This window comes from Colletotrichum costaricense (genome assembly GCF_030867565.1).
Source record: "Colletotrichum costaricense strain IMI 309622 chromosome Unknown Scaffold_2.1, whole genome shotgun sequence".
In the NCBI taxonomy this organism is placed as follows: domain Eukaryota; kingdom Fungi; phylum Ascomycota; class Sordariomycetes; order Glomerellales; family Glomerellaceae; genus Colletotrichum; species Colletotrichum costaricense.
The window spans coordinates 2,308,159-2,323,542 of record NW_026848231.1 but is presented as its reverse complement, the minus strand read 5'-3'; the positions used below and the strand labels follow the sequence as shown (position 1 = coordinate 2,323,542).

Sequence of the window (15,384 nt, the reverse complement as noted above, 5' to 3'; positions counted from 1 at the left end):
TAACTCCCTTAGATAGAAAGCGAGGGTCGCCGAAAGGTTCGTGGCTGTAAAATAAATAAATAAAAAACCACTTTGATTCGAGAAAGGCGGGCGAAGACGAGTCGGAGAATGGATGAAGTACCTTGCAAAGACCCTGACGAGTAACAACTTGAGGTTGACCTGGGCGCGTTGGTTTACACTAGGTAAAGGTACGGATAGAGGGCCATGGCCCATGGGAGCGTGTTCCAGGGGTCTCCAATCGATTGGATGGTTCGGTACGTACCTCTTTCTCCACTGGGGCCGTCTGAAGTCGGAGCTCTTAACCCAAGCCACTGCATCCGCGGCACTCACGGGTGTGGCTTTTACTTTTTGGAGGTCCGACGCCAACATTGAGCCAGGGCATTTGTTTTGGTTTAAACGTTACTTTACAAAGAGCCACCATGATTGGGGCTTGAAGACTACCTATCAGACCCCTCAGTGCCTTTCGCATGTCCATAAACGAAAAGTCGAGCTGATTAAAGAATAACCGGACAACCAAAAAGTCAGAAAACATCATCTACATCACTGCAGTCCTCACAAACGTCCCAGCTGCCTCCGTCGTAATAGACTGATGTCTCGAACCGGCTTTCAGGGCCATCAATTGAGTCTCCGGGGAAGGCCAACTTCCGCATTTGATTGTAAGAATTGTCGACAGAAGAAATATCAATGTTTTTGATGAACGTCATGCTTTTTGTCTTTCTCCTTCGGATCTCTGAGCCACCTGAATCAACGCTCAAATTGCTGGAGCCGTTGCTAGTGATAGCCCTGCCTTTGCTATCGGATATGACAAGATGGCGTTCGGTTGCTGGATTGAGGAGAGGCTCCATAATCAAAGCATTCATCGAGGTAACCCGAGGTTTGGAAACGTAGTTCGGCGGGTAGATTATGCTGTATTCGTTTCTCTTCGTAGACTCGAGTTCTAGGGTCATATCCGGGATCACAGCGAGCCGGCCTGTGTCCATCGTTTCTCTATGTATTTCGCGAGTCATTGTCGAGTTATCCGTCACTGGAATAGCGCTCCGCGACAGCCATTTGCCGTATTTAGGCTTGGTCTCAGATTCACCTTCGCTCACGTTGCGTGGCAAAGATAGGTATTCTTGGAGTTGTCCATCGTCCGATCGTTTGCGCATCAGGGTTGTGTCTGGGACATTATCATTCTCCAGTCCAGCTACAGTAATATCGCTCTCCCAGTCTTCCCTGCATAAAGTATTAGCATTGAGTCCATGGGAGGTGATGCCTATACCATCTTGCCAGGTAAGGTCAATTGATGTCCGCATCCTTGCGGTAGAATAGAAAGGTCCATACTTGCCGGAAATTTGAGCGTACGACCTCAATATGTGCTCCCTCGTTGATGTTTCAAACTCCGGTTTCTCATTTGGAGTGTACCCGGCGTCTCGAACGGTTACCTCTTTGATTCTCGGGCCAGTCGCCCCTGTGCTGGCAACAGCATCTCGAGAGTCGGAATCTCCAGGAAATCTGCTCAACGCAGTATTGACCACGGGTACAATCCTGTTGGACATCTCGACCGGGAAGATAGTAGAGGGTGGATCAGTCACCTCGGTATTCACTGCAGGTAGAATTTTGTTGGACATCTCAGCTTGGATGACAGCGGAGGCTGCATCAGTCGTCTTGATGCTCGCAACCATGTTACTAGACTCCGCCTCCAAGGCTTTGTTGGCTACCTCGAGAGGGCTTTTTACCTCGACTGGTCGCGGTGTTCCAGACCCCAGGTGCACATGCTGATCAGTGGAGGGTGGCTTCGATGTCTGCTTTTCCTTGCCCTTTCCCTTGTCCAAGGCCGATGTGATGAAGTCCAGATCTGCTGCTGCCGAAGCGTCTACCAGGAGTTTCTTGAGATCCAAGGACCTAGGTCGCTTGGCCAAAGCCAATGCTGATAGCGACACATCCGGAACTTGATCCTCAACGGCATCACCTAGATCAAGGAAAGGGGGCTGGCCATCCCCCGTCTGTATTTCCAGTAATTGGGGCGTTTGTTTTCCTAGGCAAATCGGCGGTTGCACTGTGGGTGGCTCTCCAGTGATGATCACGCACTCCTTCTCAAAGTTTCCTGATGCCCGCACCTTTGGCAGCTCTGGAGCGACGAGCGAGGCAGATGGAAACCTGTCATGGACTGGCGTCTCCACGTCAGACCCCACAGAGGTCGCGAGAGCCTCCTCGGACTTGATGTATCTCTTGAGCGTTTTTCGGCTGCTGGTACCAAATATGTTTCCGAGGCTTCGGCGTTTGAACAAACCTAAAAACAACAAAAATCAGCATTCAAGAGCAGAAAATCAAGAGTGCGTGGTTTTCAATCGAACCTTTTCTCCTCTGGGATGACGTGGTATCGTCCTTGCTAGTTGCAGGCTTGTCGATCTGATGCTGTTCACCTTCGTCAGTCTGCGAATCAGACTGACTTGTTGAGGAGGCATGAGCTGCCCTGGCAATCTGTCCTTTCGAGGCATCATTTTTGCTTAAGGTCGGCATACGGGAGACAGTTTTGTGCCATAAGTTGCTCAAGGAGGCGATGTGCCTGTTTCTTGTGCTGCCGTCGCGTTTTAGACTGAGCTCCGAATCGGAACTTCCTTGCATTGACGACAAGTCTTTCCTCAGCGTGACTTCCGAGCGGCCTTTGGCTTGAGGTCTCGTGAAGGATTTGGGGCCACCAGCATCCCTCTGCTTCGTTACCAAGAGAGGATGCGCCATGACTATCGTGGGGGACGTCGACCAAGAAATTTGGGGATGCTTGAGGTAACAGCAAACAGCAGCTCGGGGACTGATGAGTGGCCCCGTTGTGGGTAGATGCTAGATTGTAAAAGCAACAGAGAAATCCAAAGAATCAAAGGTTGTTGTCTTAGTGATGGGTGCCGAAGCTGAGTGGGCAATGATGGAGGTGGTTGAGGAGTAGAATGTGAATGCAAAGATGTCGAACAACGAGGAGGAACTGATCTCAGTCCTTTCCGCAACCTCATGGAAGGCGAGAGTGACACCTAGTCAGCAACTTCCCCATCAAAGTAGAACATGTAGGAATAGTAAAGATAGAAGGTCCCATTCAATGGAAGCACCCAACAAGGAGTGCGTACATAGACGAGGGGGTCGATGTGCCCGTACTTCCCAGGATGCACATGAGCTCTGGCAACATTTTACTGAAGAGACCACATCACCAGCCCCTTCCCTAGGCTGGGAGCTAAGAACCATACAAGTGTGGAATTTGAACCTGGTATCTTGAACATTGATCGAGTAGGCACACATGATCAGGTCAGCAACTTCTTGCCCCTTTGACACCATTATCACTTCCAGATTAGTCAAACAACTTGCAAAGCCAACCTGCTGTATCCGGAACCCTTTCAACCTTAGGAACAAAGGTAGGTAGGTAAGTAGTTAGGAACGGTGTGTGAAGAGGACGTGATCTCGTATGTCGTTGCTGGCCGTCGAGCCCTTCCTTTCCTTTCCTCCACCGTCAAGGCCGCCATCCCCGCTAACCCAGTACTGTCCGCCAATTTCCTCTCATGCATCGTCCCATCAAAGCTCCCATGTTTGTGTATATGTCGTCGTCGTCCTGATCTAGCCCGGCTTTGAACCTCGTCTTCTTCAGATGGTCCCCTGCAACAGGTCTCCCTTGTTGGAGCCATCGGGTATCTTCTTCGTCCAATTGCCACCATGCGTTCAGGGACCGCACTGCTGTATTCGACCTGGCGCAAGCGAATGCCGTAGCATTGACCTCTGGGCTGTCCTAACTTCACCTCCCATAGTCTCCTGTGAGGGGTAGACTGATGACCCAAGGCTGCGAAGGAATATCAATGCGCATTTTAAATCACTCTGATCAAAGGTCGTCCGGCCATTAGTGCCAGGGATTCTGGCTTCCCATGAAGCCTTCCTCGAGCGTTCGCTCCTCAAGGTTGCGAATGAAGTCTCGGTTTCCTCTTCCTCCTCCTTGCTGTGCACGGCTTCCACGTCTACCAGCCCGATTAGCCGCGTTGTCCATGCCCGCCATACCGCTGTCAGCACCAGGGGGGTAGTAGGCAGGGCTAGGCTGCAAACGAATCGGCTGGCTTGGGTCAAGGTGACTAGCCACGCGCTGAATGGCGGCCGGAATACCACTTTGCTGCTGCTCCATGGTTGAGGCACGTTGGCGTGCGGGCCGCATGCCCTGCTGAGGATACAGGCCAGGCTGCTGGGAAGCATTACCATACGGCCCAGGAGGCATCTGCGCTGGTTGTTGAGGCATGACCATTTGTCCATATGCACCTTGCTGCTGGGCTCCGTAGGGCGGCGGCTGAGCTGCATGACTGTTGCTAGGAGAGTACATTTGTTGATTATTGTACATGGGCGCTTGCTGAGGGTGTGCGGGTTGTTGATATTGAGCAGCCATCTGGGCGTAAGCTCCCTGTGCAGCAGAGTTCGCCTGAGCCTGAGCGGCTTGTGCCCTCTGCTTGCTCAGTGCTTCGGCTTGCTGCTGTTGCTGGGTGCCTGGTGCCGGAGACCGATTCAGAGAGCTCGACTTCAAATTCATGGGCGGCACGAAAGGACCAGTGAACTTCTGCTGGGTGATGAATGGGTGGAGCTTGGCCTGTTGGGGGGACCAACGTTCCAGCGGGTTGATGTTGAGAAGACCCCGGACGAAATCGATAAAGGCGATTCTGTTATTCATTTCTACAAGCTGCGTTAGTATTTGTCCGCAAGGGTGATGTAAGAACGTGGAATCTTACCTCTGTCGATCTCGCTCTGCTTCATGTTTTTGCGTGGCATAGGGTACGACTTGATGATCTCTGGCAAAGTGTTTGCCTGGAAGTACTTCTTGCTGGGCTGCTCCTTGGTCGAGTGCTCCCGAGCGTACTGCTCCATGCTCTTCAACTGGTACGTTCGTCGTCCAAACTCGTCTTGCCTCTTCTCAAAGAACTCGCCGGCTTGCTTGCCCATCTCGATCATCCAATTTTGAGGGTTGCCGAGCATGTCAACAATGCGCGAGACTTGGTTGTACTCGGACGATCCAGGGAACAAGGGCAGGCCGAGGAATAGTTCCACTACAATACAACCGAGCGACCACATGTCGATGGCCGACGAATAGGGCAAGCCCAGCAGGACTTCGGGAGACCTGTAAAATCTGGACTGGATGTACGTGTAGACTGTCTGCCGTTCGTCGCATGCCGAACCAAAATCGATAATCTTGATGATGGGGCTTTCAAGGTTCTTGAGAAGGATGTTCTCCGGCTTCAGATCGCAATGAATCAGCCGAGCCTTGTTCAAGAGGGCCAAGCCATTGAGAAGTTGCTGAGCGAAAACGCGGACGAGAGTCGTGCTTAGACCTCGGAACTGGTTTTGCTTAATCAACTCGTACAGGTTGACACTGAGTAGCTCGAAGACCAGGCACAAATGTTGCCGGTGGATGAAGGTGTCTTTGAGTCGCAAAAGGTGGTGGTCGTCGTTCTTATCGAGCTTGGTGTTGAGCTAAGGGGCTATGGTCAGCAATTTGTTGTCTATATCGAGCAAGAGAAATGCCGTACCAAGTCCAGAACAGAGACCTCCATCATACTCTGGTTGAAGTAGGCCGTGCGATTTTTGATGACCTTGACGGCAACAACTTCCTGGGTCTTGAGGTTTTGACATTTGACAACTTGGCCAAAGGTACCCTGGCCCAGAACGTCAAGAATAAGGTATCGGTTCCTACATCGCAAGTCAGCTCGAATATTCGACTGAAGGGGGCCAAGACAGAGCGGCATCAGAGCCTGAACATACTTGTGGCCGGCTTCCTCTGAGCCCAGAATATCGTTCACGTAGAGGATGTAGTCGCTGTCTTCGTTGTCATATCCATCATTCTTGACACCCTTGCTCGGCTTGGTGAGTACTCGGCGGGGGTTTCGCGATGACTCGTATTTGAAGTTCGGGTTGCATATCCTGTACGTAGCAGGCAGATGCACCGTGAGCGCTTGGAGAGGCTGGAAAATGTAAGTAGGCTGCGATTATCTAGAATGACCAGCCAGGAAAGTGGGCTTACGCTAATGAATCCTCCTTCGGGGTTCGCACGGCGGAATGGAGGCTGAGAATTGACCTTGGGTCGAAGATCCGTCGGGGCTCTGATTTGTTTAAACTCGGGCGCAGGTCCTCGAACCATGGCCTGCGGGATAGGGCGACGTGGTGACTTGGGGTCGTTTGCAAAGGCACCGTCAATGTTGGCAACGACAGCGGACGGATAGCCGTCGTGGGAGGAGCCATAGGGCGCGATCGGAGGAAGCTGCGGGGCTTGTTGACGGCCACCATAATGAGGACTATGGGGCATGTAATCGGGCTGCCTTGTCGGAGACTGTCGATGGCCCGGAGGCGACGAGAACTGACTTTGCGCCGACTTTGGCGCGTAAGGCGAGGTGGGGGATAGTGCCTCCATTGGCGAGTACCGTTGGGCAGCAGCCGAGGGTTCCTGAGGAGAGTAGAGAGTGGATGAGCGGCTGCCCGAGAGGTGAGACTGGTGATGGGGTCTCATGGGGTATTTCATGCCGGCGTACGAGTCCTGAACGTCGTGCATGGGGATGTCGCCGTTGTTGTCGCGCATCTGGGGGGTGGACATGGGCGAAGCGGCGGCGCTGGCAGCGTGAGAGGATATGCCGCCAGGGCTTTGATACTGTTCGTGCCTGTAGCCGGCAGGCTGGCCTTGCGGACCGGGTTGACCATTGTACTCTCCACGAGGCATCTGAGCGCCGCTGCCATTGTATCTCCTCGCAGAGCCGGCCGAATCGGCGTAGCCCTGCTGCCACTGGGAGTCCATGGCGGGCGGAGAAGCGATGTTGACTCGAAAGAGGAAATGATGCAGTCGGTCGGGATCGGGATGAGCTGCCAAACGGACGGTTGGATGGTGGAGGTTGAAAGTTGGAAGGGGGAAAGGGCTGGCCGAGCGCTTTAGCTGATGTCGTCGGTGGTTTCGACTGGACGCGTTAAGCGGGCGAATGGGGCCAGGCTGGACTGGGCGTACTAAGGTTGAAAGGCAAGTTGCAGGAGCGAGCGCAGACTCGCAGGCAGAGCAAAGCCAAGGGAGGTGAGTGAGGTAAGATTGGCAGTGAGTGTCGAAGGGTCGACCGGGTGTGTGGGCTGCGTTGCTCGTGTCTGATGCGGCGCCGGTAATGTCGCGGTTGGGTGAGGACGAGGATGGGAAGGGTAAGGTACCTTGCGTGAGAGGTGGTCAGGTAAGGTATGGCCGCCGTCCAGTACGAATAGGTAGGTAGTGGAAGTGGAAGTAGTGTGTGTGGACTGGCTCAGAGTCTGTCTGGCAAATGCAGAGCGCAGAGTGCAGAGTGCAGATTGCAGACCAAGGACCAAGGCGCGCAGAGGGAATTGACTGGAGGGATGCAGTCGAGCTCTGTGAGGGTGCCAAGGAGAGGGATTCGGCAGAATTGGGCTGACACGGCCCAAACTCTCTTGGTGTGAATAGAGTTCGGAGGGGAAGTTTTGGGTGGTTATCCCTAAGAATTCATCATGACAATTAAAAGACGGGCGCAAGAAGGCTGCAATGGACTAATTCAAAGACGGGGCCTTTGGACGTTAACAACAAGTATTTGGTGTGTGTTGTTTTCCACGGAACGTGCAAGCTAAGGTAATCGGGCGGGAAAAGAGGGCGATTGTATGTACGGATACGCAACCTGTGAAGCAGGAAGGAGGGGGGCGGAGGGGAAGGAGTGTCTGGACGGGAGAGGATGCGCGCGACTGACGGGGGGTGGAGGAGGGGAGGGGAGGGGATTTGGGATGGCCTGGTGGAGCTGGGAGGTATAAGTGGGAGAGGATGCGAGTGTTCCGCGGGCCACGATGGTCGCTTGCGACGCAGGCCTGAGATGGTCGGGCAGGGAAACAGAGCAGACCTCCACTGAATGAGCCTACGTTACCTAGTGCCTCCTCCGTACTTAACGCAGCAAGTGGCAGAAGGCGCAACTTGACGCAAAGCCGGGGGGCTTGATGAGGTGGGCTTTTGGAGCCTTTGGGGAGAGGGGGACAAGGTTCCTCGAGAAACTACTTCTCAGATAGGCACGCAAGGTACCTAAAGCAGGCAAAGTACCTCACCTCAGCAATGGGGACCCATGGGTCTAAGGTACCTTAGGCTGTACGGATAGACAGAACCTTGCCTTTGAATCAAAGGGCCCTGAAGTGAGTGCCCTGCGGTATCTGCCCGTAGAGCACCATCGACAAGAATAAACACTAGGCAGTAATAATAACAAGTACATAGAAACCAGAGGTAGGGCTGTGCGAGGCAGGACAACATACCTAGCTTACTAGTAATCCGAAAAGCAATTACCTTTTCCCAGCACACACAAAACATACACACAACCACGCACGTACACATACCATGGATCAAGGTACCTTACCTGGACTGAGGGTAAAGCCAAGGTCGAGGGGCAAAGAAACGCTTCGAGACACGGAGAGGCGCTGGCTGTTGTACACCAATGCCAACGGACGGGAACAGACCTGTCCCCCGTCTCACATGGCCTCCACCTAAGCCTGAAGTATCACCTCGAGGTAGTAGTTACCAAGGCAAGATCAGTAGAGGCTGGCTTGAAGAAGCATGTCCGTATGACAATGACGGGAGCGACGTTGGTGGCCGAGTGAAGCAAGGCGATGTAAGAATATGATCAAGCCTCCTGCACGCTGGTATAATATTGTTCTGTTGAAACCATTTCCCCTCGTCTTCTTCTCAAATGGTGGCCAAAAGAAAGGTATCAAACAGTGAAAATGGTTGAAGGAGACATTGGGGGCGAGGATCAATAGCAACCACAAAATGACCAATCAGAGGCTGAAGACCCGGCAGGGTACCCAGGCAAAAGTACGTCAGGTTGGCATTGGGTTCGGGTTTCCAGACCTGACAGGCCAAGCACCAAGGTTGGCCGGTGCACACTGCGGCGAAGTACGTAGTACGAAGTACGGCGGTGGAGAGCAGGGCAGAAAGACAAAGATGCTGTTTGACATATGTTCAACACATGCCTCACCACCACCTACCTGCGTCACCACCACTTCCAATACCTGTGTTTTGTGTTGCCCAATTTTATCTCACTCGCGAAATCGGGCCCAAGCAAGCGATGCAATGAGTACTTGGGTATGCTGACACTCACAGACCAACGGTCATGGCCGGTGACGAGAGACGAAAACGGTCTTGTGTCGAGCTGACCAGAACATGTGGAGAGAAAGAGGCTGGAGGCTGGAGTCACTCAGCAAAGCACCATGGAATGGATCCGTAACAATGCCCCCAAGCTCACTCAGTGGCTGCAAGTCTGCGGCCTGACGACGATAGAAAAGACGATACGATGGGGCCATAAAACGTGACGGAAATCATGGATTCCACGGATTCCCCAACAGACCCTTGAGCCTTGAGCACCTCAGTGAGTGCAAGTGGAAGTTGCACAGTAGGCACCAAAGAAGGACCATTCAATTGAGATTCCTGTCCAACCTGCCAAGTATCCGCAGAGTTTTCCCAAGAATGATAACAACCATCTTAATCATAGTCAATAATCAACTATGATGTATGGTGACTCGTGAAAGGCGAAAAAAAAGTGCGCCGAGCATAAAGTGGTGGGCTTGGCTAAACCCAGCCCAGCGTGCCAGGCGTTCCGAGTATCCGTTCTCAGCCATAGACAACAGCCTTTTTCGCGAGGGCTTGCGAGTTGCGAGTGGGAAAACTGAGACGTCCAGGCCAGCTCTGGGTCCGGACTGAGCAATGCTAGTAATAAAGCCAGAAACCATTTCAATCCGTCCCGCCTGTTCATCAAACAAAAGGGACCCCCCTCGGACGGTGGATGGAGGATGGATCGCTGTAGTGTGTTCCAAAAAGCAATGCAAGTAGGTCCATATTACCAACCGACAGTATATCACCGCCTGCCATGCGACAAACAAAACATAAACATATTTTTCAGTCTTGATGGGCTTCCTGTTGTTTTTGGTTCCCCTTTGCTCGTGACATGTTCGGAGTCATTGGAAGTGCAATGTCAAGGTACGTACTCTGTACCCATCGTCAGTCATCAATTTCTTCACCAATTTGCTCTTGCAGGTGCCAACAGCCAACAGCCAACTTCCTTCTCGGACATGTTACGCAGTGTGCGGGCAGAGGGCCACCAAAAGAACCTAAGGCAGGCGCTGGCAGCAGCAGCGGAACTCCACAAAAGGCGATTTCAGCCTACCTTATCCGTATCCCACGCCGAATCCATGGTTACCTTTTCTGCCCTCAATTTTCAAGCACCTTCCATGCTGTAAGCTTGGAAGGTGCACCTTGAGCTTCCGCTCTCCTCAACTCATGCCCAAAAACAACAACTTTCATGATCATAACACCAAACGCTCGGGGCAAAATGGTAATCGTTCATGCGGTAATTTGAAGAGCAAGAACATCACATTCTTGTCCCAAAAGAGGCATCAACGGAACTACCTAGCCGCCAGTGGTGGATTGATCCACAGCTCCACCACTTGACGCTACTGCGCTAAAACACCTCCAAGAAGGAGGACGGCTATCCCGCACCCATACTAGGCCTACTCAAGCAAATAGTGTGTTACACGTGACTTCACGTGACTGCACCGCTAAAAAGCAGTCACATGTTGGGCCCGGGCGCGTGCCTTCCTGTTGATTCTGTTTTGACGCGTCTTTTTTGTCCAACACCTCCTTTTTCAGTCACTTTTTCAGTAGGATAAGTACCTTTTTGAGTACCAAAATATGGGCTTTAGAGAAGTATTTCCCCTGAGCAAAGACTAGCTTTTTAAGTCGTGGTTTTGATTCTGAAAAGCGCGCTGTAGAAGAGGGTAAAGTGGAAGGTATAGCAGTGGAAGGTGCAGCAGAGGAGGCTACGCCTTCCTAAGAAACTGCCGGAATAATATAGATTCCGGGTCAATTGTGGCTACTGCGGCGGTGCAGTCACGTGCAGGTGCGGGATAGCCTTCATGTGGGTGCGGAATAGCCGTCCTCCCAAGAAGAACTACCTGCACCCACGCGCATGCATGGAAACCCCCTCCATCAGCCAACCACATGTCGTCTTCACCTGCTCGCTCCTTGGTCATCCAAGCCACACACACGCACCCCTTCTCCTCTCCCATAGGTTCGTCAAAATCTGGTGTCTGGTCGTAGGTATCTAATGGTGACTCGAGTATCCGGGAGACCACCACGCGCTAGGAGAAAACTTGTGCCCAACATAGTGTAGAGAAAAATAGATAAATAAAAAGTCATAAACTCATCATCCAACAGATTCGTCATGCTGAAGAGGTATCCATGATAGAACAAAGCAGCAAACTTTTTTTTTTGGCAACGAAACAGCATATCAAAAGTCTGCCCTCTGCCCCTCCGACAGGTTGAGAGAGAGAGAGAGAGAGAAATGACTGCGCAAGGAAAAGTTCGTGACTTGTGGGAATCACTAGGCCGTAGAAGATAAGAAGACTGAGAAACGTCCCGGAAAATGCACATGATGTCCCCTTCGCATCCCCAGTGCTCACACAAGAGAAACCAACATATGCCCTCATCGCAGATGGCAGGAGAGATTGAGATAGAGAGAGAGACGCTTTGGCAAGAAATGATGTTTGGAAAACATGGGAGATGCGTTGGTCATGCCATTTTGCCATCGAGAAAACAACATTGGAAAAGAAAGACTCCACAAAAGCAACCCCTAGGACCTTGCAACGTTGTGGGTGCGACCGTATTCGACGCGCTCTGTTCAAGCAAAAAGCAGCGCTGCGCACTCCAGCTCACGAGCTTGGGCTACGTCGTGAACTGCAGTTAGCCCTGGTACCCAGCGAACCCGTTGTTGAAGTTCTGTCCCTGGGGTCCCTGGGGCCACTGCTGGTTGGGTGGCTGTTGCCCGCGACCATAGCCTCCGGCACTCTGCGGTCCGCCGTATCCCATGGGCTGCGCTCCATAACCGGCCGGGGACTGAGCGGCTGGGCCACCGTAGTTGCCATGCTGACCTTGGTATTGACCTGATGAATAACATGTAAGCCTGGGGTTTCTTCTGCATCTCTAGCCTGTAGCTGAACACTCACCGCCGTATTGAGGAAAGTAGGCAGTCGGGGTACCGGGGTAACCTCCGGGTCCGGAAGCGGCGCTTTGCGGGCTGTACGCCTGCTGCGAGGGGTCGAAGCCGGCGGCGGCGCCGCCCTGAGGGTTCGGGGTCTTGTCCTTGCCCCACTTCGCACAGGAAAAAGTCAGTGCGTATTCTCCATCAATTGGCTTTGGGGTAAACTCACACTGCACTTCAAGGGGCGTCCATTAACATTATAGCCGTTCATCTGGCAGATTGCCATAGCCGCGCTCTCGTGGCTATCCATCTTAATGAATGCAAATCCTCGGTCCGCCTGGAATCGAGACTCAACCACAAAGCCAAAGTTTTGGAACAGGGGGACAACGTCGTTTGGCGTGGTGTAAGGAGTCAAGTTGCCAACATAGCACGTCGTTTGCCACGACGGCGTCTGGGCAAGAACAACCTCGTAGCTGGCGACACCATGAGCTGGGAACTGGTGGTGGCCAAAAGGTGTCGTGGGCGTCAGGCCCATAGCCTGCATCGCCTGCTGCTGCGCAATAGACGGCTGACCCTTTTGGTTTGCCCAGTTGCAGCGGATGGCGCGTGAGCCAAGCCACTCCCCATCCATGGAGCTGAGTGCCTTCTCGGCGTCCGGGCGGTCCCTGAAAGCGACGAAACCGTATCCACGAGATCGGCCAGTCTTCATGTCCCACATGACACGAGCTTCGGATACGGAGCCAAAGGCAGAGAACGCCTGGGTCAGAACCTCGTCGTTGACTTCGTTGCTAAGGTCGCCAACGAAGATGTGGAAGTGGTTGGAGGTGTCCTCCTTGCTTGAGGTGTTGGACTGGTAAGCCCAATTGACGCGGATTTCCTAACAAATTGTCAACTTCGATTCGCAACATCAGAGGAAGGTTCTCGTACGGATTGGTGCACACGTCTTCCATTCAAGGTCTGCATAGCGCGCTCGGCCGCACCGGGATCATCGTACTCAACGAATCCATAGTTGTAGCCCTTAGCCTGTCGATACACGGTCAGCTATATCGTGGATCACATGGACATGTAGATACCAATAGCATCCTCATGGAAAGTTTTATATGGCAACAGTATACGCACATTCTTGTCGGGGATGATCTTGACATTCTGAACGTGGCCAGTAGTCTCGAAGATCTGACGCAAGACATCCTCGGTAACACGTTGATCCAAGCCTCCGACGTACAGCGCCCGCTTGTTAGGTTCGGGAGCAGCACGGCGGCCGAATCCCCCAGCGCTACCGGGCGACATAACCTTATCGACACCAGACATGGGCGAGGTAATGGCGGTCGGAATCGGGTTGTTGTTCTGCGGAATATGGAGGGGAGGCGGGGGCATGTGCGCCGGGTTTGACTGGCCATTCTGGCCGTTCTCGTAGCCTGGAGCTCCAGCATTCGGCTGGGGAGGAGGGGGCAGCTGCGCAGCGTTCGAAGCAGGTCCGTTGTCCGCCATTGCGTCGGTTATTGGTACTAGGAGTCGATTGTGTGACGAGTGGATTTCGAAACTTGAGAATTCGTCGACTGCTAATGACGATATGAGAGACAGCGTGGCAGGTAGCTAGACCAATATAGCTCTAGACTTTGCTTGCAAGATGCGACGCTCGACTAAGATTGTCTTAGAACGGTAGCGAGGTTCGAGAAGCAACCGACTGCTTGGAGCTTGTTGATTGTGGCGTGAGTAGAAGTGTGGGAGGAAGTAGTACTGAAAACTTGTCCCGAGACTGACGTGACCCTAGAAGCTCACAGCAAAGCAAGCAAGCAAGCGAGCAACGAGGCTAAAAGAGCGGGAAGCGGGAGGCGGGGAGAGTGCGCGCGCGCGAGAGAGAATAAGTATGAGAGAGGGAAAAAAGTGGCGGACACAATTAGGATGTCTTAGCCGAGGGCGGCTAGGACGATGTCGAGTCTTTTTTTTTCCTTGGATCTGTTCTTTGCGATCTATCGGTAGAGGCAGTCGAAGTCGAGAATGGAACGATGTGACTTGACCTTGGAAGAGGAAGGCAACGAACCGAAAGTCGACAGGAAAAATTGTGGACGTGGAGACGGTACTGGCAGGCAAAATGGACGTCGACCCAACGTGACAAGAGAGACGCTTGAGCGGATAGAGAGACAAGGGGAAGGGCGAATGATAAGAGAGATGCCGAGAGAAGCTCCAAAGTAGTGTACTGTGCAGTGCTGTAGATGAGATGACAGGAGACTCGAAATGATAAGCGGAGGCGAGCACCAAGGAAACAGGCGTGAAAAGAGGACTGGAACCCCCTGAAAGGAATCACAACAAAACCCGGTCCGAGAGGAGAGAGAGAGAGAGAGACAGGAGACGACAGGAGAGAGGAGAGAGAAACGTTTCCTGAAGACGCGGAGAGGAGAATCTGCGATGGGGAGGGGAGAGGGGAGCAGATGGAAGGAGGGAGAAGAAGGAGGGCGGATGAGGGGGGGACATTTGATCATGGCGAGACCAGAAACGAAATTCGCACAGCCTGCGGCACCCTGGCACCGTACATAGTGCTAAGTAAGGTAAGGTGGTAGGGTAGGTAGGGGAGATGCAGGTTGTCGTCCAGTGAGATGTGGTCTCGTCCTGTCCAGTGCACCTCAGCAAAGGCAGATAGAGGCCGGTGCAGAATGGGTTCAGTTGGAGCTTTGCCCTCATTTACCTCTATGTTGGGAGGCAGTTTCGTACCTACCTTGGTACGCAATCTATACAGGGTGACAAGGTAGGAGGGTAATCCACACCCAAGGCATCTCCACTTGCCTTTTTTTCTTTTTTACATTTTGTCCATGTATAATTTGGGGTGTCAATTGCTGCGCGTTGCTGCAAAGCTTCTACAGAAATGTACATGCGTCGTTCACTGTTGCCTCACCAGGCTCACCTCGCCAGCAAAGCAACAAGGGCAACCCATTCGGCGCCCACCGCTGGTCCCAGACCCTGGGATTGGCCTGTTGAAGGTCTCCGTCGAACCCTGTGCCAGGCTGTTGCTTGTCCAGCCGTGCCTTTCCACTGGGTACAGCTGCGCACTATCCCCAGTCGGCCAAGGGTGGTGCTACTAAGATACGGGTGGCTGTAGCTGGTCCCCGGCGCGAGAGGGGCGGGCAGCGGGCTACCTATTCTACGGATACCCTTCTTCTTTTTATTCTTTTAATTCGAGCACATCCACACTTCCCGCTACCTAAGGTACGGACACCTACCCTCAGTTACGTGCTGTCATCTGGTGTCGAGTACTTGCGAGTCTTAGCTTAGCTGCACCTGATTCACACTCGGTACTCGCTCAACCTTCTTTACCTTGAACCAACGGGTGAGCCTTCCGCTTGGTCAGGGCTTGCAGAGTGAGGGGAAATGGGAGAGATGGGATGGCAGCAGGAAACAAAAAAGGGGTGTTGCT

At 52.9% G+C, this 15,384-nt stretch overlaps 4 protein-coding genes across 4 annotated transcripts; all 4 read right to left on the bottom strand.

Annotated features, from left to right (window-relative positions):
• Positions 1 to 521: 521 nt before the first annotated feature.
• On the bottom strand, positions 522 to 2,721 carry CCOS01_02429 (uncharacterized protein; the record flags this gene model as incomplete). The annotated part of the gene is made up of 2 exons (XM_060450620.1): positions 522 to 2,272; positions 2,337 to 2,721. The coding sequence occupies 2 exons, from the start codon at positions 2,719 to 2,721 to the stop codon at positions 522 to 524; spliced, it is 2,136 nt and encodes a 711-aa protein (XP_060319270.1).
• Positions 2,722 to 3,856: 1,135 nt separating this feature from the next.
• Positions 3,857 to 6,775, bottom strand: CCOS01_02428 (uncharacterized protein; the record flags this gene model as incomplete). Its single annotated transcript, XM_060450619.1, has 5 exons — positions 3,857 to 4,668; positions 4,725 to 5,463; positions 5,520 to 5,679; positions 5,752 to 5,951; positions 6,011 to 6,775. 5 exons carry the CDS (start codon positions 6,773 to 6,775, stop codon positions 3,857 to 3,859), a joined length of 2,676 nt encoding a protein of 891 aa, XP_060319269.1.
• Positions 6,776 to 8,059: 1,284 nt separating this feature from the next.
• Positions 8,060 to 8,257, bottom strand: CCOS01_02427 (uncharacterized protein; the record flags this gene model as incomplete). The annotated part of the gene is made up of 1 exon (XM_060450618.1): positions 8,060 to 8,257. One exon carries the CDS (start codon positions 8,255 to 8,257, stop codon positions 8,060 to 8,062), a length of 198 nt encoding a protein of 65 aa, XP_060319268.1.
• Positions 8,258 to 11,737: 3,480 nt separating this feature from the next.
• Positions 11,738 to 13,463, bottom strand: CCOS01_02426 (RNA recognition domain-containing protein; the record flags this gene model as incomplete). Its single annotated transcript, XM_060450617.1, has 5 exons — positions 11,738 to 11,937; positions 12,001 to 12,145; positions 12,205 to 12,852; positions 12,903 to 12,998; positions 13,095 to 13,463. 5 exons carry the CDS (start codon positions 13,461 to 13,463, stop codon positions 11,738 to 11,740), a joined length of 1,458 nt encoding a protein of 485 aa, XP_060319267.1.
• Between the last annotated feature and the right edge of the window lie 1,921 nt (positions 13,464 to 15,384).